The sequence below is a fragment of the Paramormyrops kingsleyae genome, chromosome 8, assembly GCF_048594095.1.
Source record: "Paramormyrops kingsleyae isolate MSU_618 chromosome 8, PKINGS_0.4, whole genome shotgun sequence".
NCBI classification, from domain to species: Eukaryota; Metazoa; Chordata; class Actinopteri; order Osteoglossiformes; family Mormyridae; genus Paramormyrops; species Paramormyrops kingsleyae.
The window spans coordinates 14,564,105-14,590,479 of NC_132804.1; the positions used below are offsets into that span (position 1 = coordinate 14,564,105).

A 26,375-nucleotide genomic window follows, 5' to 3' on the forward strand; every position below is an offset into this window, starting at 1 on the left:
TCTCAGATGTTTTGGCCGTGTAGTGTACCTGTGAACAGCACTGGTCGAAGCCCATGTTGCTCCCTAGGCAAGCCTTGCTGCTGGTACCCCCTGCTGGAGGCAAAGTGAAGTTGGCTCGCTGAGTTGGTGACCACACAGGAGATGCAGACTGAGGTGGTCGCCCAAGTCGCCTTATGGGTTACCTGGCACTGCATGCAAATGGACTGTGTGCTTCCCATCTGCAGTACTAGACAGTATAATGGACCTGTAACCTCAAGTTTGCTTGATCTATTCCCAGTTGGGGTTCTGGTGTACTACCTATGAATAACTGAATGATGCAATTGAAAAAAATATCTGCATGTTAGTAATTCTTAAAAACTTCACTATCACAGATGTACAAGGAATTACTGCAAACGTACTCTTAGTGTTCAGATAGAACTGATAACACAGAAGAGCAAAAATAAAAATGGGGAGCTACAATAATAACTATCAATAATTCTGTATTGATAACAGAAAATGCTTTTGCGAAGTAGAACATGCAGAAACTTCAAGGCAAATGCCCTTTGTTCTGATTGTGATTTTTATTTAGATATCAACTATTTTTACGCAGTCATCACAAACACAGACGTTACAAAATAAATATCTAACAATATTACGGTTCATTGTTCTTTAAATATCAAATAAATAATAAATACATAATTTCATTTTTTTTTCCTGAATTCAGGGGGTGTCAAAATACTTTAACGGAAAACATAAATAATATCAACAAAAATGATAACTTTTAAAAATTATCAAACTTGGTCCATTATAAAATATTTGCACTTAAAAAAGAAGTTAAAAATCCCATTCTCTAAATTAAAAAATATGATATATAAAATAATTCATTGTGGTTGAAATTCGTAAATAGCATTTTTATTCTTGACACAAAGGACAATATCTCGCTACTTCTTAGCCAGTTCAAATACATTAACATCTTAAGTTGCATGCTATCCTTCAGAACAATTAAATAAGTCAATAAATAGGCATGGTAAAAATAAATAAGAAAACGTAACGTGGAATAGAATGAATAAATTACATCGTACCATTCACAGATTCAACTTAAATAATTTATGTAACAATAATTCAACTACTCACTATTTCTTCAAATGAAGTGCAATTTCTATGATCATAAGTACCTCGAACTAGATGGGAATGGAATTAATTTACATGATAGATAGTTATATTTCTGTATGAGGAAAAGCTTGTCAGGTCCGTAGTCTGTTCTGTTTTGTCTTGTACCATTGCGTGGTGAAGAGGTTGCGTTCGTCCTCTAAACAGTCACAGCTTTTTTCATGGTAGAAAGGACATTTTCTCCGCTGTTTCAAATTGCTCACTAAAGGTCAGTGCCAAGCACAGATGCGTGCATGCACATATTGTCTGTCACAGCCTCAAGAAGGTGTGGTCATCACAGAGAATCGAAATTCTGCTGAGATTTACCCCTAACCCATGTTTTTGCCTTGCCCCCCCCCCCCCATACCCCTCCAGCCCCACCCCCAAAATGCAGGAACGCCGCTACGTTGTGGAAGAGAGCTACAAAGAGGCAGCACAGACAGGCAGGTAAATGAGGAGTTTAAGGCCGAGGTGCATGTCATTGAGTCTGTTGAGGCCAAACGCTACGCTGGAGGTCTTCGTGTAAGTGTGGCGGAAAGGAAGCTGCTGTGCACCGCAGCTACATCAAGGGCATAAGATCCTAAATCTGAGAGTGCTGGGTTTCTGCTCCCACCCAATCCGACGAGCTGGGGCGTGATATGTAGTCCTCTTTGTCTGTAAGGCTAAATCCCATATCCTGCATCAGGTCTGCGCGCTTTGTTCTTGACAAACCATCTCCTCAAAAAGTTGTGGAAGAGAAAATAACATTTGAAACTGAAAAAGAGAAAAATTTGGTTTGTTCCGCCAAGCCCCTGAAAATGAAGAGCAGCAAGTATGGATTTTGGTCCTGTTGGGTTTTTTTGTATTTAATTCTCTCTCAGAATGCTCTTTAACTTTGGAGGAATTCTACAGTCGCATATATAACCTGAATGCCCTTTTTTATTTGCCATTTGGCCATCTGTGTATCCCATACCTTGTCTCTCTCACTCTCTCTCATTTCCTTGTCATATTCTCTAGACCTTGATCCCTTTCACAGCCTGGTTTATGGTCTCCAGCAAAGCCTTGTTGTCAGGGTTCTGGTAGCACTCCTTGTTGGTGTATATATCCATCAGTCTGTCCACATAGGTGTCAAAATTCTGCTCTGTGATTGGCTCCTGCTGTCATGGGCAAAACGCAAAGACATTTGTTAAAAACTCAGCACTGACCTTCAATTCTTCTCAACACTCTTGCCCTAAGTCTACCTGTTTTGTATTCAAGAGAGAGCGCTCTCTCCCATTTGACTGATGATTGTTACTGCAGAAACTGCCAGCTCGAATATGTGACATTAGATTTGATGTGCTATAACGGTAACTGCCCTTCTAGTGACTGTGAAACTGATTTACTCCATAACATCCGTACAAAGAAAATCAAGCAAAAATAGAGTTTGGTGTAATAAACATGAGGTATGACAGACCTACAGTATACAGCATGACAACTGAGTGCTAACTCTGACCCTAATTATGCAGTGTAGTGTAATGCAGTGGCTCAGTGGGCTAAACCTTGGTGCCAGTGTTCGGAAGGTCACTGGTTTGACCCCAGCCTCAGCATGTCTGCAGGCCCTTGAAGCATTTTTATTCTTGATATTTGCAACCCCCAGCTCCCTGAGTGCCATTACAGGTGGCTGCCCTTCATTGCTGAGCTTACTCTCACCTACATGTATGTCATGGAGAGCAAGAAAAGGGAATTTCCCCATAGGGATCAATAAAGTATCATTAGACAAGCCCCTATCACAAGGGCTGGTTTCGATATTGATTGTGGTTCATTGGTAGGGGCCAAATCCTCCCTGAACCCCCTGCTCCCCTAAGCACACATGGCACTCCCACAATATTGGTACCCAAAGTCATACCCTCACCCTGTCACCCCCACTGTCACGAACGGGGACAAGCCGCTTACCATGTGGGGGAGTCGGATGTGGGCGAGGCTGCGGATCAGCGCCTGGCTGAGGCCTGACAGTTCCACAAAGAGTGCCTCGTTCTGCTCCTCGATAGCCTTGTTCTCCTCCTCCATGTTTTTCAGGTTCTTCTCCATGGAGGAGATCTGCATCGAGACAAAATACCATTAGCTGTTTTGCTCTTAAGAATGATGTAATCCAGTGTTTCCCAGTAATCCAGTCCATGTTTTTGCTCCCTCTGAGCCCCTTCCCAGGAGCAAAACATGGAATGTTTGTGGATCCCCGAGGACTGTATTGGGAAACACTGATCTAATCCAATAGGATTCAGTGCTATATCTCTGATTCAAACCATGTTACCTTGACTGTAACATCCATCAGACCACCATTACCCCACCCACATATGGGGCACTATGACATCTTCTAAGTCATGCACACAAGAAAGGACAGTGGATAACATTCTGACTCATTCAGAACACATATAAGGGATACTGTTTCTCATGTTTCAGGATAAATGCTCAAAGGGAAGGTGCCCTTTGATATTTTTATGCCACTCACTAAAGATCCTCTCTGTCCTTGACAAAAAAGTATTCTGAGATAATGGCAGTTGGCAGATAGGATTTATTCACAGACAAAAATAAGGACGGGGGTTAGTAATGTAGATGAGGTGGAGAAGCAGAGCCTACCTGCGTGTGAAGGTTGACCATGTCCGCCTCCATCTCGTTATTGGATTCGTTCAGCTCATTGATCTCTTTGTTCAACTGTTTGATATCCTCATCATTATCCAGAACTGAAAACAGGAGGAAAAAAAAGTATAAAGAACCAGTAGTGAAGGTTTAAGAATCAAATGACACTTCTACATGTCTAATGAACAATCCAGCTACGAGGAACTAATGTACTTGTAGACCTCACTGGTGGCAATTTTCTGAATAACACTGGGCAACAAAGATTTTGTCAAAGAACAATTGTGTGTGGTGTTTTTTTTTTTACAAACTCTTTAAATGCTGATTTCAGAAATGCACTCAGAATGTAAAAGATAAAAAATAAAAAAACATTTTATTTTTATTTTTGAACATTTTTCAGGCTTTACAGAATTGTATAAATCTAAGTATAAGTCTGTATAAGTCTGTTTCGCCAGAGGACATCTCTGATATGGAAAAATGATATGAAGGCTAGCGGAGTCCCAGTATGGTTGTTGACTCTGCTGGACCCTTAAGCAGGATGTTTCTAAGGCCAGATACATAAAATCATACACGTCTACCTTTTAGATGAGTCTCGTTCACCATTAAGGTTTAATCATTTGTCACGCAAAATCCTTGCTTCAAAAGGAGATTCCGATAAGAAGCATACAGTTACCGTTAGATTCACCTATTTTGATTTGTGTGACAAAAAGGAAGTAAAAACTCATTGACCAGAGGAATCAGTTAAGGTTTAGCTGAGTTCTGCTAGGGACGGTGACGTCACCCTGACAGACAGTCCCAGGGCCTTTGCTCACCATCGCTGGAGCGGAACTTGGTGCTTAGGTACTCCTCTCCTGGACATTTGGCCTTCTTCTTGGCTAGGGATGCCCTGGGACAGCCAGAGAGGCTGCGAGAACAAACACACGGGTCAGATGCAACATCCCAGAGAAGCAGGTACTGAGCAGTGGAATGTGTTCCTTTGGCCTCACCTGCGGTGGGTGAGGAAGCTCCCGTTGGCGTGTCCCGAGCCATCGCAGCCTGGGGTGGGGCAGGTGGGGCCGTCGGTCTTGAAAGACTTCCACGAGAAGGGGGAGCCGTTGAGTATGCCGTCCTTCTGCCGACGCGCCGCCAGAGGGCAACCGTAGGCGCTGCGATGGGTGGCGTACTTGCCGCTGATGTGGCCCAGACTGTCGCAGCCTGGCACTGGGCATCTGTTGGCATAGAAACAGTTGGAAGCAGAGCAGGAGCCAAAGGGAAGGGAGAGACAGCTGGAAACATGAGTGAAGACAACCGAACAAAACATTCAGTTTGTCCATCACTCAGTATTGCCTTCACCATTCGGTGTAAAGGCTGAAGAAAACACCAACCTAAGTTGAACAGGCATGGCATAAGGTGTCACTCCACAAAGGAAGCATTTACAACCATTACAACCGTCAGTCGTCGGCCATCCTTTACCCCACCATATGGAGTGTATGACCCTTGCACTATACCACCCTTTACACAAGCTACCAGTTAAATGGTACAAACTTAATAAGCTCCGAGTCTTCCTTGTCATCCTTGGTTGGTGTGGTCTTCATCCCTCCTTTCTTAGCACGTGGACACCCAGACAGACTGAAGGAAGAGACCACAAATCTCACTAAAGGAAACAGGGACTACCTTCAAAATGGTTTTGGCGTGGGGCGAAAAAAATAGGTTGTAAGGCTTATTCTACAATAATCCCACCAACCAAAAAGTAATTATAATTAAAGATGAGGAGACCTGGAACACTGAGCCAGTCAATAGAAGTAAAATTCTAAGTCCTTTGAGTGAAATGATTGAAGAAGGGATCAGAGACCCACTGAGTGTCAAAAGAGAGAAATGGGAGCCCCATTTCTCCCAGCAACGTACCTTCTGTGGGAGGCATAATTTCCTGTGATGTGACCTGAACCATCGCATCCTGGAGTGGGGCACCTGTCAGGAACAGGCGGGATATTTATTACATTTCCTTCAAAAGCTCTGTACTTCAGCATTAACTTGAACCCTAAATGTATTTCACCACTTACACAAGATCCAGACTCATTAACTACCGATTATTTTTTTCTTGTCCAACATAGATTTTGTTCCAGCAAACAAATGATCAATGATCAAGGATCATGTTTAATGCAGCTAAATCTGAAAGGGGGCAGTAAGTGAAACAGTGAAGCAGCCACAGAGAGTAGCAGTAACAGAGCATCAACAGAAGAGGGAAATAGTAATAGCAATTTCAAATGAATGAGCACCGTTAGCATTGAAGTAATCGCAAGCAGCACAGTAATAATAGATATTACATCAAGCATAGTTAACAGTGGAGAGGGAGCAGTCCATGCAGCAACAGCAGAGTGTATCAGTATTTGTAATTAACACAGAATAAGCACAGTTAGTGGTGAAATACCTGCAAGCAGCAGTAGTAATAATAAGACAGCAGTAAATATAATTATCAGTGTCACCAACTTCGGTCAGCTGGCTGGCGCGAGCTTTTCAAGGCAAGTCTGCGCAAGTTTTATTACCTTGTAAATAGTCTGTAGGATCTGCAAACTACCGCAACGGTTTTGATGCAGCTAATTTTAGTTTTATAATGGAATAATATAGATTTGCCTTAAGATTTTTCGCGTGACCGCGGGAGTCTGAAAGCGTGAGTGTCACGCCTGATGCGTGAGAGTTGGCAACCCTGAATTATTAGTGGGGAGACAGTGTGGAAATGGTGCCGAGAGGGAGTAAGAATAACAATGCAGTAATAGTGCAGTGGGCTTTGTTAACGGTGCAGTATCTGCAGTTAACAATGCAGCGGAGCAGAGGAGGGAAAGTGCAGTGCAGACATACTTGAGTTCAGCAGAGTGGGCTGCCATGAGGGTCCGCAGACTCTTATCAGCAAGAGGACAGCCAGACAGGCTGAGAGAGAGAAGGAGAGAAGGCAAGAAGGGAAAAGGAACAACAATCGTGGGAGGGGTAAGTATTCTGTCAGAGCAGTTTGAGGAAACACAACGAAAGGATAATTAAGCCCTTTTAAAAAGCGCTGCCTGTGTCTTTCGCGCTGATCTGAACAGCGGCTTTTGGGTGAGACCAGCGTTTTAGCGCCTGGGGCTGTGCGAGCCAGCCAGCGGCAGGCCGGCAGCACAGAGATGTCCGCGGTGGCTGACGCGCCACAGTTAGTGACACCCAGCTAGCTGTGACAGGCTGAGCTGAGAGGGATGCACAGTGCCGGAATCACAGAGCACAGGAAGACAGAGCAGGCATTCAGAAGCTGGGTGGGCTTGTGTCAACATAACATAGGAGATACCAAAAAGAAAAAGCTGATGAGCTTCCTGATAAAAACATTCACTCAGCTTCTGCTAACAGGGGTGGCGTAAAGGTGCAGAGAAATCAGGACGATTCCAAGGGCCCCTGAAAAATTTGTAACATAACTGAATTGGACTTGAGCTGGGAGCCCAAAATCTCTAGCAGTGCTCCTGTCTGCTAGTACAATTTACAGAAATTTATACATTTATCATCAAACTTACCAAAAAAAAAAACTTCCATTTCCCCAATATAATTCCATGTAACACAAGTAATCTTTTCAGGTTAAGCTTAATAGTACTACCTTCACTTGCTATGGATGTTTATATCTGAATTTTAAAAACCCTTATATTGCCTATTATGTGTTATAGCAGAATGTGCATTTATAAACATGAGGGGGGGTTAGGATTTGTGCGAGGGGCCTTACTTTTGAGGTATAACTGATTTGCATACATAGTTCTGCTGGAGTCAGCATTTGTAATCAACATATTTCTATTGAACAATATTAATTGCTATTTCATTTTTCTTTTGGGAATAATTATTTCAGAAAGTTTTACAGCACCCAAGGCTGGGATGGTAACACTACAACAGATGTTTAGGCTGTTTAAGCCGTATAATAACAGGCCAGAACACCTGGCATCTATATTCAACAAATATCTCCTAGACAGACTTTTATCTAGAGCTGCTGTGGTCATTTCTCACAAGCTGTGATCCTGTTATGTAGACTGCCTCTAAAGAGGGGACAGACCAACAGCGGCTTGATTTAAGGCCGGGAGATCCACATTTGGCTTATTTTAGCCTATTAGTCTGCTTGTTTACCTGCGGTGAGATGCATAGTTTCCAGTGATGTGACCACTTCCATCACAGCCTGGAGTGGGACACCTGCAGGAAGTCAAAGTGGCCAACAGGTGGCGTCAGAGGTATTCATACTGACTCTACACTTCCTGTCCCTGAGGCAGTATTTGGCAGCCTAAGTCAAAATAATGTGCTGACTTTAGTGCAGGTAAATGTATGCATTATGATAGTTCTTGTCTTTATGAACCGCAATGGATACATATGAGGTTTGGACTCACAGCAAAATGTCTTTCTTGTTGTCCTTGGGCTGGAATTTGACCTTGAAGGTGGGTGTGGTGACCTCGCCGGGGTACTTCCTGTCTTCCAGGCTGTCCTCCATCATCTCGTGCTCATCGTCATCTGATGCAGCTTCAGACTGCTCGGCCTGCTGTGCCTGCATCCCACAAGACCCAGTAAAATTAGCGTACATTTAGCACTTTCTCCTCAAGAACAAAAATTATGGAGTATCAATTCATAAGTACATAGCAGCAAGAAATCCAGGTAAAAGAAGGGAGCAGGACAGGGAGCTGACCTCCTCTGTCTCCTCCTCTCGTTGGCGATTGGGTGTGGTATAGTCCAGAGGCCCCTCCCACTCCTCCTGCTTGTGGGTGTGTCCTGAGTGAGACGAAGCGTTTATTCCACTACTGCCTGGGGTCTGTGAGGAGGAGGATGAGGAAGAGGAGGAAGGCTCTGGGGACAGCACCCCAGGACTGGAGCCCTCTTTCTTGACAGGCTTCTTCATGCTCAGGTCCAACGTGCCATTCTCATCCACCTCGATGTCCATGCTCTAGAGAGGGCAGCAGAGGTCACTGGTGTTAAACTGACAGGAAGGGGGCGGGGCTAAGGTATGGCATGGGGGGTGAGGTTTCCGAAGCAGACCTGGCCGACGGCATCCTGCTGCTTGGTGCTGAGGTTCTCCGGCATCTCCCAGCAGCGTGTGGACAGGTTGAGGATAGCTGTGGCGGCCATGTGCGCAGCCTCTGCATCGTGAGAGTAGTCATACCCACTGGAGGAGGAAGAAGAGGACGAGGAGGACTTGGCGTAGCCGCCCGGTAGGCTGTGGCTGGGAGACGGTTTGGCTGTGAATCAGAGATCCAGACAAGAACCAGGTTGAGTAACAGACTGTGAAACTCAGAGCAGATTTACCATGGGATTGAATTTAGACTGAGCCAGCATTAAACTAAACCAGACAACTAGCAGCTTCTCCTAAAACTCACTTGCAGAACCAACCATTACTTATTATATTGTGAACTGTAAATATTTAACTGATATTTTTAATATTTATTTTATATTGTACATTGCTCGTCATATTTTTGGACTATAAACACTTTATAATGTATCAATTGCACCTTATTACGATGATATATTGCTACTGTATACATGTGCAAACTTGCAGTACTGTGCCAAAGTCTTCAAAGGTATTCACAGAAATCGTTTGAAATGATCTTCATGTTGGTGTAAAACTATGATATTGTCTGTCGAAGTGTGTCAGCTTAGCCATTTCAAAACCTATCCTGAAATTACTGCAGTATTTGCAGCAACTGTCCAAAACAGCCATGAATTTTGACTCAACCACAATCCCACCTTGTTTGGCTAATCAGTACCCCATAATTAATTAATCGAGCTGGCGGAGAAATGTAATGAATACATAGAATGACTGAGGTGCCTCTGAGGAGAGGGTTTGGAACCAAAACAGAAGTTATCTAGCTATCCAACGGCATAGCGTTTATTTTTGAAGAACACACAGAATTCTTGTGTCACTGTTAAATTGCACACCTTATAATGTTGAATTGTGTTTTTTTTCTGAGCAGATATACAATTACTACCAAGATAAATAGCCATAAACATTTTCTTTGACTGCCTTAAACTATTGCACAGTACTGTACATGCACATACATTCTTGCACATTTTTTACTGCATATTTTATGTAAATGTTTTCTGTCGTGTGTAAATGTCTTATATTTTTGTTATCCTGGGAACCACACACTATATCTCGTTGTACTTGTACAATGGCAATAAAGGCTACCTTTTGTTACATTATCTTATTAAATGTGATGTATGCAGGTTTTGCCTGCTATGGGTAACCTGTTTATATTTTAATCTTCAATAAAAGTCGCAGTGAGAGAAGGGCCTCACATTTCAGTGCCTTCGGTGACATCTCTCCTGGCTGCAGCTTCGGAGCGAGCATCCGTTTCCCGAAGACCTGGACGTCGAAGCTGGCGTAGTCAAAGGAGACCTTGGAGTACTTCTCCAACTCCTTGGCCAGGTTGGCCCGAGGGGTGGCGGGGAGAGTGCTGGGCCTGTAGCTGCCATACTGGGGGATCTCCAGTTGCTTTACAAAGCACATTGGCCTATGGGATGCAGAGAGGTGTGAGCACTGGTGTGGATTCTCTCCTGATTGGGGGGTGGAGGCACGAGGCAGGGCAGGGCTCACCTGAGGACCCTGTCCGAATGAGGGCTCCCTGCGGGTTGGGGTGTCACCTGTTTCTCATGAGTTTTGGACAGCTTCTCTGCTGCTGCAATGGGGCACCCTGACAGACTGGGAGGACAGGGGACACAGACTAAAGTCAAGCACTGAGGACAGGGAGTGTTCGGACTTGAAGATGCCTGCTGTTTGTAGCAAAGCATCACTGTCCGTTGAAAACCGCGTATGTTTAGTAGTAATAGTAGTAGTAGTAGTAGTATTTCATTAATCCCAAAGTAAATTCCAAGAGCGCTACAGAAGCATACGTAAAAGTGACATAAAACTGTACATATACAACAGAAAAAGACACAATACTATACTGTACTATACTGTACTATACTATACTATACTATACTTTACTATACTTTACTATACATCCATTCTCCTCTGTCTACAGATAGTGTTTGAATATAATTAACCAATGAAAAGATGTTTTATGAAGGCATCTATTTAAGTGATTTTTATATTTGTACTAGGTAATATTTGTATTCATGAGGGTTGTTTGTATGGATTACTTTAAATTGCTTATTTTAACAACTTGTAACATTGTTACCTAATAGCTAGCTAACGAACATCATTGTTAAATGTGAATACAAAGTGACATTAGTTTGTGTATTGCCCTGCTGACAACAATCCACGCAAGTCAATTTAAAACATTAAACCGTACACTGATGGCTTCCTAAAGATAGGTTTCTATTTGTGGTGCTATGGGTGCCTCATTACGTTATTTTAGGTTTATTTTGTAAAGAAGTCTCTGAGAAAATGTGTTTTTTCACAGTGCTGGAATAATGCATTTTTGGAGATGCGTGTTTTTCAACTGACAGTGAAGAAATGGTTGTATTTTCACAATTCACCACAAGGGGGCAGGGGAAGCTGGACGCCTCCAGGTGTAATTCACAGACACCCAGGCAGAGCTTCTGTCTGCTTCAGACAATGAGGCACCGAGAGCCCTACCTCCGGTGGGTGTTGCGGTTGCTGTTGACGTGTCCCTGTCCTGTGCAGCCAGGCGTTGGACACTTCAGCACATTCTCATGCATGGCCAGGACTGAGCGAGGAGACACAGAACGTTATTTCACTGCGAAATGCCCTCCAGTGGGAAGCACTCTCTGTGCTGCAGGATCTTGCCCCATTCATAAAGCAGCAGTGGATGACTGTGGAAGCGAATACTCACTCTCTGGGGGTATCCTGTCTTTGTGGGGGCAGCCAGACAGACTGCGGTGGTGGGGATACAGTCCGGTCACGTGACCCGTTCCATCACAGCCAGGGGTGGGGCATTTGACCTCCTTTTTCTCTGCCCGAGAGCTTTCTGTGGGGGCGGGGGAGATGGAGGAGGGGCCACACACATCAGCTCAGGAAAGACGAAAACTTTCAGCAACAATGGTGTGCAAATAATTGCGTCTTTGCCATTGAATCGACTTTAGCACTTAAATTGATTAAATTAAATTTGCCCATGGTTGATCCAATTCAGCATCCTCTCCATCTAGACAATGTTAACAAGGTACTGCCTGGCTGCAAACTTATATACACAGCAGACTGACAGGAACAGGCTTGGGATCCCTGGAATTTGGGAGCCACACCACAGCCCTGCTCATTATTAGCAAGGCAGTGGGCTAATTGAAACTGGCCCGATGCCAAAACACAATGAAGACCTTCAGGTTTCTCCATCAGGTAGTGTGCCTGGGAACAAAAATGCATTTTTCCTTTCTGGCTCGCTTCAGTTCATCCCTTCCTTCTCGTGTCGCTGTCTGTGTTGCTTTGATTCGCCGTATGCTGACACTGAAGGCAATTCACCAGAAAGCAACCTTAAAAGCGACCTTAGAAGCTACCTTAGAAGCTCGAAGCATAATTAAAAACAGAAGAGATTGAAGAAGCGTGGGTGTCTGAACGAGGCCCTACCTTTGCCAAAGGAGTAACCCTTGCGCTGGCCGTCGGTGCGTTTGCCCATCTGCTCGTCCCCGTGACCCTGCCTGGGCGTGTCTGACCCCTGCTGGGCCTTGAGGGCGATGGCCTGTTCCAGGAGGCCCAGGTTACCCCGTCTCATGTCATACATTTCTATATCATCTGAAAGGACGGATTGCTGCGACGGGCCGCCATCTTCGTCATCCTCGTCGTCATCTTCCTCCTCTTCCTCCCCATCATCTTCCTCCTCCTCCTCCTCTCTCTCTGAGCCCTCTGACCGCACTTCAATAACCATGGATGGCATGGCCTTGTGGGAAACGTAGTCCTCTTCAGCGAAAGGGAGCTGGCCCCCTCTATCCTGTGTTACCATCTCAGACCCCGGAGTTGTCACACCACTGATGCTAACAGAAGGCTCAGCACAGTTCTCCCCATCGCCATCTTCATTGCCTTCTTCCTCGTCTTCATCATCCTCTTCTTCCTCTGCAAGGTTCTCCCCAGGCTGCACTCTGTCCCCTGGTACATTTGAGTAGCCGCCACTGAAGTATTGGTGGTCTGAGTTGTCTTTCTGGCCTGCACGTTGACTCTCTTCCTCTCCATCGCCTTCCTCTTCTTGCTCCTCACCCTTCCCAGCTTGCCCATCTGCCCTGTCTGCCATGGGTGAATGTGTCATGTCCTCCTCCTTCTCCTCGGTCATCGCAGTCACTTCCTGACTGTCCCTCTCCTGGGGGGGCGGTAGCTGGAGGGGCATGGGCCTGCTGTTGGCGTCACATGCTTCAGCAACCTGGCCAAGGTGAAGCAGTGAGTTGGCTGCCATCTCGTGACGGCTGGAGTATTGTTCAGTGTGGCCCTGGCCAGAGAGTACGGCCCCGCAGGTTCCAGCAGGTGAGGGTTCTGCCTCTTTACACTTCTCTCCGCTTAGGTGTTCCATCGGTGGCTGTCCTTCTGCAAGAAGAGAGTGGAGTTCAGAGGTCAGGAGGGTGTGGAGGTCAGAGGTCAGGAGAGAGTGGAGGTCAGAGGTCAGGAGGGTGTGGAGATCTATGGGTAACTGGCCAAGATCTGAGTAGATGCCTTTATCTAAGATTCATTTATGTCATGTGCGATTTCACACACATTTACTAAAAACAGTCTGAAGATCTTTCAGCTGGACTTCTGACAGAATCCGAACTTTCTCTTCATGAAAGCAACTCTTCCACAATGCAGGGGTTACGGGTGCAGGCCCCCCGTGGTCTGGAAAAACCTTGTGAAATTTTTTGGTCCCCTTTGCGAGCAAAGCAAGCATGCGGCAGGACACAATATAATATGAGAAACACAAAATCACTGCTAGATATGTATGTCTATTATATATAGATTGTACATATAGTTCATGCATTTATGAGTTACTAAGCTTTTTGTGTGTCTGCTGGCTTTCGTGTTTTGCCTGCGGCTTTTGCGTCACTCCCCAAAAATTCCAATATTCCTGTACAACTTCTTGTGCCGACCCCCGCGATATATCGAAACTGCGATGGGCAAAGTCGTGACGCAGAAGGGTTGACTTCACCCTTATCAGCCATAACATCAGTAGGTGCTCCAGTGTCCCCTATAACCCTCTAATCCTGACAATGTGTCATGGCTCGTGTCACTCTTGTCACACTACCACCTTCGGCAAGCTCTGGTTCCGCTGCTCTTTCTCCTGCCTCGGCTTGCTCCTCTTCCCTTCGCTGCTCCTCTTCCCTTTGCTGCTCCTCTTCTCTCGGATCCGGCTCCTCGCTGCTCCCGTCACTGTCCACGCTGTAGCCCTCGTCTAAGGCCAGCTTCAGAGGGTTGGCCTTCTTTTTGGAGTTGGGTCGGCTCTGGTCTGACTCTGCCTCTGACTCCGCCTCCTGATTCTTCCTCTTACGGGGCGGTGGGCTGCTAAGGCCACTAATGAGGGGATGTAGGAGCAAAAAAGTGAATCACATGCCAGCACATACACAGACACACAGACACATATGAATGGTGCACATCATAAGGCCACACTGCATGGAGACTCTATGGTCTGCCTACAGTGGCAAAGACAGCACACATTGACATTGAGTTAATCTGACAAATCATTGTGCCACCATTTACCTAAAACCATACAGATAACATTACAGCCAAACTGAGCCAGATGGGACACATTTACAGGAAATGGGCATGAAAAAAAATGCTCATTCGACTTCCAGGATTGACATTGCTGCAGTACATAAACTGAATTGTTCCAGTTTTGATTTGTTATGCTGCTAGAGCGTCCTTCTTTACTTATCTAATAAAGTGCCACTTCATGGAAGTAATGACAAGCAGCTTAGGTTTGTAAAAGACAAATATGTCAAAGTATTGGAAAACTGATACTTAGGCAAAGTAAGAAATCATACAGTACCGGTCAAAAGGAAGTACACATATAGTGAAAATCATTTGTTTTTCAAAAAGACCTTTCCACCTCTGTCTGTAATGAATTACTTCCCAAACACTAGTGGTAAGTATCATCTCGTGAACAAAGAAAGAGATTGAGTGCTGTGACAGATGACCTGGCCCCCACAATCCCCCACCCTAAGCCCTATAGAGCTGGTTTGGGATGAGCTGGATCGAAGTGTAACAGCAAGGTAGCCAACTTTTGCCCAGAACTTGTGGAGACTCCTTCAGGACTGTTGGAGAAACATTCCAGGTGGCTACATCTGGAAGCTGGTTAAAAGAATGCCAAGAGTCTGCAATGCTGTCATCACAGCAAAAGGGGGCTATTTTGAAGAGATGAAAAATCTGAGATGTTGAACACTTCTCTTGATTGTTGCAGCATTTGATATATATTACTTCATTGCTTTGAGGCCTTTTATTATAATGTGAATGGCGTAGATAAAATAAAAACAAATGCATTAAACACAGGTGTGCCCAGACTTTTGACTGGCACTGTAAATAGTTTTGGTCATGTCTTAAAGCACTGGCATAAATGCAAGTGAACTGTACAGTGAACGGCCTTTTAAAACATCTGTCCATCTCCCGTAACGGCTTATCCAGTACTGGGCAGTGATGAGACTAAAGCAGCTCAGGGCACGAGGCAGGGGACGTACTGAACAGGATTCCAGTCTATCACCGGGCAATAGCATACCCCTTTCATGCATTATCTTATTGTCACACTAGTATACATAATGTTCTTTAGAAGATATATACTACTATTTGATTAGTGGTCTGTCTATATATCAAAAATATATGTATTCTCTTCATATTTGAAGAGCATAAGACTGGCAGTCTGTCCAGGGTGTATCCAATGTCTGCTGGAATTCCCCCACTCCCCATATACCCATAACCTAGACCAGGATCATAGGATGGAGAGATACATCTACTGGGCATGCTAGCAATATCCATTTATATATTTACATGCATTGCATACGGTCCTTTAACAGCCTATCGGTTCATCACAAAAGTGATGATGCTATTTTGTTTCCTTCTTCACATTGGCTAAAGTAAAGTAACACATACTTCTGCATTTACTGCATTTACCTATTGATGGGTTAGTTTTTTTTACCCAATTAAAAATATGTTCTATACTAATAATACTTAATAAAACCTAAAAATTTCATCAAGAACTATTTAGGGGTCAAGGCACTATAATAAATGCCTGACTCAGCCACTAAGGGGAAGCAAAGAGACACACATTGAAATTATTCTTTGCACAGCCTCTAGGGGGAGACATTGAGACTTTATGAGATACTGACCACAGGGGTGCTCAATGGCACAATTGAAGGCTTAGTAAAGGGAGTCATGAATACAACATCTCTATAATGATGGTCTTAATTAGCCTATAAGGCTGCCCTGTAGGTCATGCTTGGCACAAGGTCATTTGTTAGACTCATGTCGCTCATCCAATCAATGCTAGGGGATAAAGGGACATGAAATCTTGTAACTGTAGAACTCAATGTTTAACATAATTTGGTAATTTCTTACTGACCTACCTCACTATTTTATTGCCATTTTCAATTAAATTCCTGTAGAGAGTGATGTGGCTCATGCCAGTCTATCATTGCTATTGCTGGGGTTTATGGTTTGTGTTTATATGTATGTGTGAGAAATACTTCAGTTTATTGATATTTTATATTTTCATATTTAAGATTTATGTAACTTTTTTGATTAGTTATACCCTGGGCCTCAGTTACACATCATCATCATCATCATAATGATCATCATCACCACCATTATCATCATTATTAACCAAAGAATATTGCTAGAATATTCAGAATTCGCTTTTTGCTTTGATAGGAGTGTTCCCACTGGGTCATGTTTCATCCTCTTTGTCAGCATCGGGGTACATGAGTTTGTATGGTTGGAAATTAACCAGGGACCTCTTCAGGAACACAGAAAAAGCAATAAAATGCAATAAAATGTGCCTGTGCAAATATCAAACAGTGAATATTTTGAAGAAGAAACAATGAAGGCAGCAGCCCAGGTGAATGACCTTACATGCTGATTCTAAGCAGACAACCGTAACAAATACATCCTTTGCCAATAACACTGTCCTTTGTGCTGGTCTGTATGTATGTGTGTGCACATGCCCAGGCCTTGTGCTCCGTGCTGTCTGGGGTAGTCACTCTGAAATATCCATGAAAATGGCCTCTTACCTTAAGTCTTGTCCTATGAGTTCAACAGGCACTGAAAGGTAGAGAAAAACAGTGACAATTATGGAATGTTACCTGTCCAGATATCAGAATGCCTTGTTCACTCCAAATGTACAACATATGTAGAAAAGAACCCAGTTAAGTAAAACAACTGCAGATATGTTGTTAAAAAATTAAGCTATATTTGTACATGAATCCGTTTTGCAGCCAAACCATGTCTAGTGCACACAACAAGCCAGAGGCCTGGATTTGGCTGTAAAAGCCCACAAGGTGACATTAGCGCACAGCTGGCTTATTTAGGTCAGCAGGAAGCTAAACGATGCCTGCCGTGCTTTTAAGACGAGCTTGTGGATGGGCCAGTCGGTTTTTAAGCATGAACCACTGATCCCGCATCCTCAGCCTGTGGCGCGGAGCTCACCTCGGGTCCCTTTAGAGCGTGTCCGTGTTCGTTTGTCGTCGCCGGCCAAGCTCATCTGCCAAGGACATGACGGCACGTACACACACACACACACACACACCCACACAACACACGGAGACACACAGAGTATCGAACTGAATGGATGGGGCACATAAAGCAGAAACCGCTATGCCAGTCAAATGTGGACAAAAGCTGCACATCAGGGCAGGTGGATAATACAGTGCCATACATGCAACAAATACTCAGACAGCCCTATAGACCCCCAGGGGGTGCAGCCCTATAGACCCCAGGAGGGTACAGCCCTACAGACCCCGGGAGGGTACAGCCCTATAGACCCCGGGAGGGTACAGCCCTATAGACCCCGGGAGGGTACAGCCCTACAGACCCCGGGAGGGTACAGCCCTACAGACCCCGAGAGGGTACAGCCCTATAGACCCCGGGAGGGTACAGCCCTACAGACCCCGGGAGGGTACAGCCCTATAGACCCCGGGAGGGTACAGCCCTATAGACCCCGGGAGGGTACAGCCCTACAGACCCCGGGAGGGTACAGCCCTACAGACCCCGGGAGGGTACAGCCCTATAGACCCCGGGAGGGTACAGCCCTACAGACCCCAGGGGTACATTATCCCAGATAGTGAGGCCCCCAAGCTTACTTCTTATACACAGGTCACATATTTCACATGCATGCACATCTAGATATAAAAAAGTATACACCAAGGGCGTGGCTTTGGGTATGGACAGCAGGGACATGTCCCACCAATACTGTGAGATTAACATGTGTGTTTAAGGGGGCGGGAGGTTCAGGGCTGATTTGGTCCCTATCCGTGTTGAAACCAAAGCTATGCCCTTGATATACAGAGAAATAAACCAACACAGGCACACACTGTGTAGGAGAGAGTTTGTTATTGGGGAAGACATGACATAATATAAAGGTAAGGGTCTATTTATGGGGAAGACAAATTAAGCCAAATTAAACATTGGGGAGTACATGTTCCCCTCCCCCCTCCACCCTATGGTTCCTACATCCCTGTACACACACACACACACACACACACACCACAGGCAAATGCAGAGGCAGCAGGAAGGAAGTGCAGCGTCACTCACTTTGATGTGCGCCCTCTGCAGGCCCCTTGATGACCTGCAGCTGCTGATCTTTTCCCCCCTTGTCCACCTCTGATTCAGCAGCTTGCCTCGGAACTCATTTTCTGTTGGACGGCAGACAGCATAGCAAGCATTAAAAGTCGTCAGCCTCTGCAGTATATAGGGTGTCCCCCGGCCCCCTCAGGACTTCTCAGCACCTACACGTCAGTGCGAAGGGCACAGAGCGAGCTGGACAAAAGGTACCGCTGCAAACCGCATGAGTCAGGGCCGGTCCTGAGTGCTCTGGCACCCTAGCCGAGATTCTGAGGAACACCCCTGTTTCCCTTGACCCTTCACCCCAACCCACCACCCGGAGCGGGTGAAAAACTTTTTTTTTCGATTAATCTATATCAAAAACAACGAAATACTAAAACTAGCGTAAACTTATTAATATCTATTCAAATGGGGCCCTAGGCGATTGCCTATGTCTCCTATGTGGGGGGCAGGTATTTGTTGATCTAAATAAAGACACCACAGAACAGCCTTCTGGGTAAAGGATGCTATGAAAACCAGTTAATAAGGTTTATGTGGATGTTTTACCAAGTAGGAACACCGGTGATGAAACCTTGGGAATGTGGGGGTGGCATGATGTAACAAACAGGTAATCCTGAATATGACAGTCCTGTACCCTCTACGCCTCTACAATACACTCCCCATCGCTACAGCGCCCCTCTTTGTGGTGTCAATAGGAGCCCTTCCGAAACTAGAGCTTCTCGCATCTTCCGGGGCTGAAGATACGCCTCACGGTGAACATCCCCCATGCATGTGCAGCCCCAGTCCAGCATCTTGCACAGCTGAGGGGACCGCCTACTGCTCTCTCCCGGTGCACTGACACCGTGGAAGACTCGCCCAGCCCATTTCCCCTGTTTTTAGAGCCCCGCTGAGGAATCATTTCCAGCAGTAGGTGAAGCACGCGCGTGTGAAGATGCAGTATGACTGCACTGATTGCATGAGTGCGAATGCAACATGACTGTCCCCACAGCTTGTCACGGCTGCCCGGATGGGGGAAGTCATTACGCTCAATTTCAATGGGGTACGTCAGACAGAACACCCACTGCCTGAAAATGCAATACACTTTACCAGACATGCTCACAGCCCTGACAGGACACCTACTGACACACTGCACAATAGCCACCGATGTATATTTGATGGGACCACGGTCAAAATTTTTTAATTCTGCTAATGCGTGCGCACACTCGCTTGCTCTATTTCTATCCGTCTCCCCTGCTCACTTAAACAGCCATCTGACACACTTAAAGGGAAAGTGCAGCATGGTCATAAACCACACTGCTGAAAATGTATTTATTGATTTAAATATTGATCCTGTCAACCACCTTCAATTTTTGATTGATTTTCCAGATATTGTTCAGGCTTTTAGTTTTAGGTCTTGACTAAATCTAGCCCTAATGCCGCGCTCCTGGGGAGAGGAAGAAAAATGGCCTGGTCACAGCCAAACCCCCTCCCTATCACATATCAGGACCTAACTCCGTTATTACAGACTTGGTGAGTATTGTTTTACAGGAAGTAAGATTACACCCCTATTAGACGCTGCTTAAATTGATGCAAGCTCTTTATATCAGTGTTAAACTGTTATCTTGTAAGCTTATGACCGAGAAGATCTTTTTAATGTAGCAACTGTGCTTTAAGAACAGCTCACCCACGCTTTCCTGTTTACTTGCATCAGCTGATGGACCTGACAGTTTTAGGTAGAAGAGAGTTACTGTGTAAATTTGGAAAGTATGCATGCAGCATTTAAAAAGAGCATCCACTCATAAACTATGCATCTGATGGGGCAGTGGGGGTATATAAGAGCTGTAATGGACTTAACAAGGGCATCCTTGGTATGAGCTTTAAAGGTCCATCCAAGTCATTCCGGAGGGCTCTCCTTCTCGCAGAGAATTTAACTATGTGCACAAAAATGATGAGGGAGGTAAGATGAGCCTATAATGGCCATGCTGAGCTCCCTTTCCATCCTAATAGCAAGACATCATATTAAAATGAGGTGGGGATTCATATGATTTGTGTCCTTCCCTTTAATCACATGATGAGCTATATGTCATGTGATTTGCTTTCAAGTCTGGATGCCATTACCAGAAATGAGAAAAACTGTAAAGTCTCTCCAGATAATGCAATGTTCGATCTGGCTGCGCTGGTTTTTGCCAGAAACAAATGGGGAAATCCCGAGCAAGAGTAAAAAGTAAATTCATTCCGGAAGAGTGGAAACCATTTGCTGAGAAACCACCGCCTAAATCCAGTTTCACATTTTATAAATGAAATCCAATTTTCCACCAGCCATGATAATCAAATCACACTTCTGCAGGCCTTAAGCTGGATAATAGCTGGATAGTTTAGGAAAAGTATCAGTGCATAAATGTGTAATATTGTAAATATGTAACTGACACAAGTCTTTTTATATTAAAACATCTTCTGAGCAACAGATCAATGTAAAATATGCTACACAGAATAGACAAATAAGAACAGCACGGTAAGATTCACAGTGAAAAAGCCCATGTATTACAGCGTGATTGTGTGTATTAGCTAATTTATTAACTACAGCATAAGGATGATGAAACCGGATATGAATTAATCAGCACCGCCTGCATGTATTCCTTCCATGCCATCACAACTGCATATTCCAAGACTTCTTGGTTTACACGCTGCGAACGACACGTTTTATTGATGACTCGGACTGTTCTGACCCACGTGCCCGTTGCTGTGGTGACGACCGCGTGTTTTATTGATGAGACCCCCATCTAACTCTCGGAAGTCCGACCGCGTTCTGCTTTCCTGTTCAGCGAGGTGCCTGATTCACCTTCCATGCATCACGTTCCCACTTTTTGTAGAACGGCCACAACCAAAATGGAAACTAACCGCGACGGCCATCCGAGTTTACGAAGACAGAAAACGCTAATTGGGTTTCATTTTTACAAAAATGCAAAACAAATCACAATTATTGCTATTGAAGTCAATATTATTACTGTTTGTTGCTTTAAGTTGCGTTTTTATCTTTGGTATACCTCTATAGCTGAATGACATTTTAACTGCAGTTTGCAAATTATGTAAATGTAACCTAACTGAAAGAAATTCTGGAAAAAAATCATGGATATCAGACGTAAAGTAGTAGAAGAAATGAAGACTGTTTTTAAGCTCTCTCGGTAGTCATCCTTTCTTTTCACAGAGAATGTTTTATATGCGGTTTATTGTAGCCTATTTAATTATTGACCTATTCTTTTTGTACAAGAACACTGCGAGCTCCCTACAAGTACTTCAATAATAAGTCTTTGGCCAGTATAGAAAAACAACGACCCTTTAAGATAATTTGATCGATACTGTACAACTTATTAAATTAGGCAAAATTTATTAACCATATACAGCAAATGTTTTGGGGGGAAAGGAAGAGATTATTAAATAAGTAAGACAGACAAGGAAAACGGGCTTGATTTTTTCTTTAATAGTATAATTATCCTTAACGGCTGGTCTTAAAAGCACAGAGAGCGCACTCTGGGTGGCAGGGCTATACATGGCCAGGGGCGTCCTCGCGCGATAGCCATATGTTGGCGTCTAACTAGTTTCCGTTCTTTGGCATCACGCTTCTCTGTTCTTCGAGGCATAGATGATACACCGATTCGTTATTTTAATACAACGGTAACCATATTTACGCGATTTTTTTGTTAATCGTGTCATTGTCATATAGCGGTCACAATGCAGGCAAAATATTCTTTTGTCTTGGTCTCGCTACATTTTTGTAGCCTTGTTATTATTTTGCTTTTAATTATTATGTGTTTGCACATCGACAAAAAATAAAACTGCAAATGTGTGAAACCCTTCCGAATTCAGTTTTATCATGCGTGTGAGTTTACTATATTAAACTAAATGCCAGCGACTTTACTGTGTTTATCTCTGGGAGTGGTTGACATCGGAAGAGCATTTACATTTTGTGTTTCGATACTGGAAATGGGATGACGGCCCCCTCCCCCACCTTTCACTTTTCTTTCCTAGAGCTATAGGAGCCGGGTGTTATTGTTCCGCCATAACCAAAAATAAACACATGGAACTAACTTTTGACCAGGGACGTCAATCCGCGATGGGCTACATATAATTTCTATAAATAAGAACTTCCGTAATTTTTTTAGGATTGTCATAGTACAATTGGCACTTAATAATACCAGAGTTTGATATGGAAGAATACAAAATATTGTATAATGAAACCGATTTAGCTAGATAAGACAAAGAACGAGGAATCAGAGGTTTATTTTCTTGGAAGTATTAGAGACACTGTTACGCTTCTGCCACGCAAAAGACAAATAAGCCCGAAAGAGATTTTTTTTTAAAAAAGCCCCTTATTATGAAATTAGCAGTATTAGACGTTTTTCACTTATTTTCCACATACCGGTATGCACATAAAATATAGAAATATTATACGATGGTATTATGCATAAAAATATTGTTTAACATGTTTGTATTATTAAGTTGCAGTCATCAAAATTGGTATAATTATATTATTGTCACTATGCTTTTAAACGGGAAACAATATTACCCGCAATTCCAGTAAAAATAGTACGGTGTTATCGAACTATTGCTTTATATTTTAAAATTTGGAAAACGAAGTACATTCTTTTATTTGAATATGCGTTGATGGGTTCGGCATTAACAAACCAGTGTGGCTGCGTAAAACACGGTAGCAATAGCTCTTGCTATTAGGCCTGGCTTTATAGACTGTTCTTTGACAAGAAGCAGAATGTGTGTCGGCGTCTTTAAAAGATCACCCACCGGGCGTCCATTACAGCGGACAAGAACATCGCATGTACATATTGAGAAGAACTGGGTTGAAACACCATGCCTTACAATAAACACAGCATGGAAATTATGCCTTACTGTAGATCGCAAACAATGAAAATGGTTTAATTGTTCAAGTGTGCTTACTTAATTTTATAATAGTAAATATAACAAATACCTTAAGAGGGTGATTTCCACAGAAGCCTTCCCTTTGGACAAGTGCAATGGCCCCTTTCGTCTTTATTTCATGAACTTCTATACGAAGCCCTGCACAACGTCCCGAATATGTCCGTTCCCGATTCGGTTTTCGTTATTAACATCCACCGTTATTCTGGTGTGGTCAAATAAAAATGTGAGGACACAATTCCGCCACGTCTCCGCCCTACAAAAGGTGGAAATCTCCGGGTGCTTTAACTATTACTTATTCATAGGAATAAACATGGCTTCATCTGCCTTTGCCAGCATGAAAACGTAATATTGACTTACCTTTCCCTTATGAGCCCCCCTCCCTCTCTGTGACATCACTGAAAAGCCGTAGTAAACCATACAACATAAGATGGGACGGGCTTCGGGCACCCCAGTGTAGCACGTAAACACACGGATTAATCCTTGTTGGAGATTGTGGATGATCTCCGTTTTACAGTACAATTTCGTTAAATAACAGGTAGGCTATGCGCTAAACAGCTATTTATTTTAGCGAGGCGGATTGGAGTAGAATGGTCTATTCTTGTATACTGTAGCCTACTATACACTGTATCGTTATAATGCCACGATAAATGTGACGGCATACTTGTGAGACAAGTGGACGAATTCGATTAAAACTAAGGTATACTTAACGAGCGACACTGAAAAGACAAAATAAGAAACGCAAGGTCTTTAATTCACATAGTCATTATTTTATAACTATATGTGCTCTCCAGGCATAGTAGTCCGCATATGTCACTAATGTTATCCAAGCTCCCCTCCCCCTACAATTCCTAGCAAATGGTACTATCCAACACTTCAAACAATGGACAGTCTAATCTCCTCTTGATTAAGATCCGACTATACTGGGATCATAAAGGCATCGTAAGATTATTCCCTTGTACAATACGCAATTTTATGAGGACAACGCTTGACTGAACTCAGGACTTTCGGAAGATAACCGACTAATGCAGCAGTTCCTGTTCAAGTAAGTGCATTTACTTTGCTGTGAAACACACACACACACACACACACACAAACATATGTATATTATATGTATATTATATATATATATATATGCCTACACACACACGCGCGCGCCCATTATTAGCTCCATTGTATTAATCTCAAATGTTTCCTCAGGTATTCCATTTTTCTTGTTAGGTCACAAGTTATGTAGTTCAAATAGCAGAGTCGCGAACAGTAAACTAAGTATCTTAGCAATAATAATGAATCAATTTCGTGCAAGCGATTTTAAAGAAATGCTCGCAAATGTCATTCTTTATCTTGCGCTCCCACGCCGACCGGGTTGGAAACGTTTAAAGCAAACTTTTGCCATTCAGAAATTCTATTAAATTCTTATCGCAGTCAAACAGACTCTCTACCGACCCCTTTGTCACGCATCTAAGCTGAACTCCAGTTCGGCGTCAGCGTAGCATTTTAGCTGCTAAGACAACCCACCGCTCGCAGCCTCGACGATGATATAAATACCATCTCCACATGAAAGTACTGCAAATCGTAACTATAGTTCGGCAGAGAAATACCTCTAAACTGAGGAAACTTCCCAAATCCAAATACCTTGATTTGCAGTTTCTTTTCCCCTTTCTTTCAGGACCCGAGACAGCGCGTTTTAGCGCACTTCACAGCCGTTTTCAGTACCAAGGACAGGGTCTCTGGATTGCTGCATAGACACGGATTTCGAAAAGGGAAAGATCCAAAAATAAAGCAACCCCGGTGACACCATTCTTTTTGTATGCAAACGACTTAATTTCTAACTATGTCAAATTAATATATACTTATAAATATATATTCCCCCGCAAAAATGCGGTTTCTATAGTGTAAAGGAATTATTGCTTATCACGTTTTTTTGATTGCATATATTTAAATGCTCTAAAATATGTCCCTCGACTCTTTGAAGAGTTTAAGAGAGTAAACTCTAAGGTTCTGCATATTTAATGAGTATGAACGTCTTAGGTTACCAGCTGGAGTACTTTCTTTCTTTTTTTTTTTCAGTCGAGATAATGCCTACAGCCCCGTTTCAGATGAGTAGCCTCGTCTCTCCAGACTATAATTAGCGGCGTGACTATATTGTGACAGGATCCGACGTGCATAAATATTACATAGGATGCCAGCTGAGAGAATGACGCACCCCGACCTGGCTCGGTCCCCTGACAGATGGGACAAGCTGACGCAGTGACACACACAAAAAACTTTTCACAAGTCCGCGGGCTGTCCCCACGCTGTTGAGCCTCAAGTCCCAATAGAAACAGCGTCTTCTTTGTCTGTTCGTGTCTGGAGGGGATAAACGTTTAGGACGAGCACTCGAGAAGGTCAAAAGTAAACTACAACTTCGAGCGTTGCCCGTATCAAAGTTTCTTCCACAACTCATTTCACCCGCTGACACGTTTAAAAGAAATCGGTCTAATATCAGTGTGATTTGGTAATCTTTTTGAATCGGATTAGCGTTTAATTTATTCAAACAAATTTTAACCTGGTTTATTCACAGAATCCTTGGCCTACTATTTCTTAGACACGCTTGTTAAACATCAATATTAAAAATGAAACTATTTTAAAGTTTACATCAATGCGGATATTGGTTGCCAGTTTTCAAATATACTATGGTTAAAAATCCGAGATGCATAATTTCTGACTGTATAAAAATTACAATGCATCCATTGAACAGGTTATCCATTTAACAATGTTAAAACTTTCTAACAGTACGGAACAGAAGTACCAATATAATACAATGCATTTTCTATACAATTCATATAAATATAAGTCTTAAGAGTGAAATTTAACATTAGTGCTAAGTTTCTAAATCAAAGCTTTGAAAGAAACTTTCTAAGGCAGCTTTGGAACTCGGCAGCACGAAACGCGCAGGCGTAAACTGAGACGTGAAGAAAAGAAGTTAAGAAAAGAAAACGTTTGAGTACTAACCTAGAAAAGTTCCACAGAGCCTCATCTTTGCGGTGGTTTTTTTTCTGCAAACCACCATCAACTACTAAGAAGTTACTTAGTTCTTGCGAAAGTTGCGCGTGTAAGAAGACAAGTTACC

General features: G+C 43.5%; 1 protein-coding gene and 1 long non-coding RNA gene across 10 annotated transcripts; one reads left to right on the top strand and one right to left on the bottom strand.

Moving 5' to 3' along the window:
* Positions 1-1,510: 1,510 nt before the first annotated feature.
* On the bottom strand, positions 1,511-26,375 carry LOC111839884 (myelin transcription factor 1-like). Of its 9 annotated transcripts, none has more exons than XM_023804190.2 (23): positions 26,258-26,375; positions 18,326-18,426; positions 17,222-17,276; positions 16,807-16,837; positions 13,839-14,101; positions 12,200-13,144; positions 11,475-11,609; positions 11,258-11,348; positions 10,274-10,378; positions 9,976-10,190; positions 8,719-8,918; positions 8,372-8,626; positions 8,079-8,233; positions 7,825-7,887; positions 6,553-6,621; positions 5,602-5,664; positions 5,242-5,325; positions 4,704-4,925; positions 4,530-4,621; positions 3,721-3,824; positions 3,040-3,183; positions 2,081-2,264; positions 1,511-1,881 (listed from the first exon to the last, which is right to left on the bottom strand). In XM_023804190.2, exons 1-22 carry the CDS (start codon positions 26,313-26,315, stop codon positions 2,121-2,123), a joined length of 3,594 nt encoding a protein of 1,197 aa, XP_023659958.2. In that variant the 5' UTR covers positions 26,316-26,375; the 3' UTR covers positions 1,511-1,881; positions 2,081-2,120. The 9 variants fall into 9 exon arrangements, with proteins under 9 accessions (XP_023659958.2, XP_023659957.2, XP_023659959.2 ...); XM_023804189.2 differs by having other exon boundaries at positions 1,511-1,919; XM_023804191.2 differs by having other exon boundaries at positions 1,511-2,261.
* On the top strand, positions 23,848-25,063 carry LOC111839886 (uncharacterized). Its single transcript, XR_002837208.2, has 2 exons — positions 23,848-24,308; positions 24,933-25,063. It is a non-coding gene; the product is annotated as an uncharacterized lncRNA (long non-coding RNA).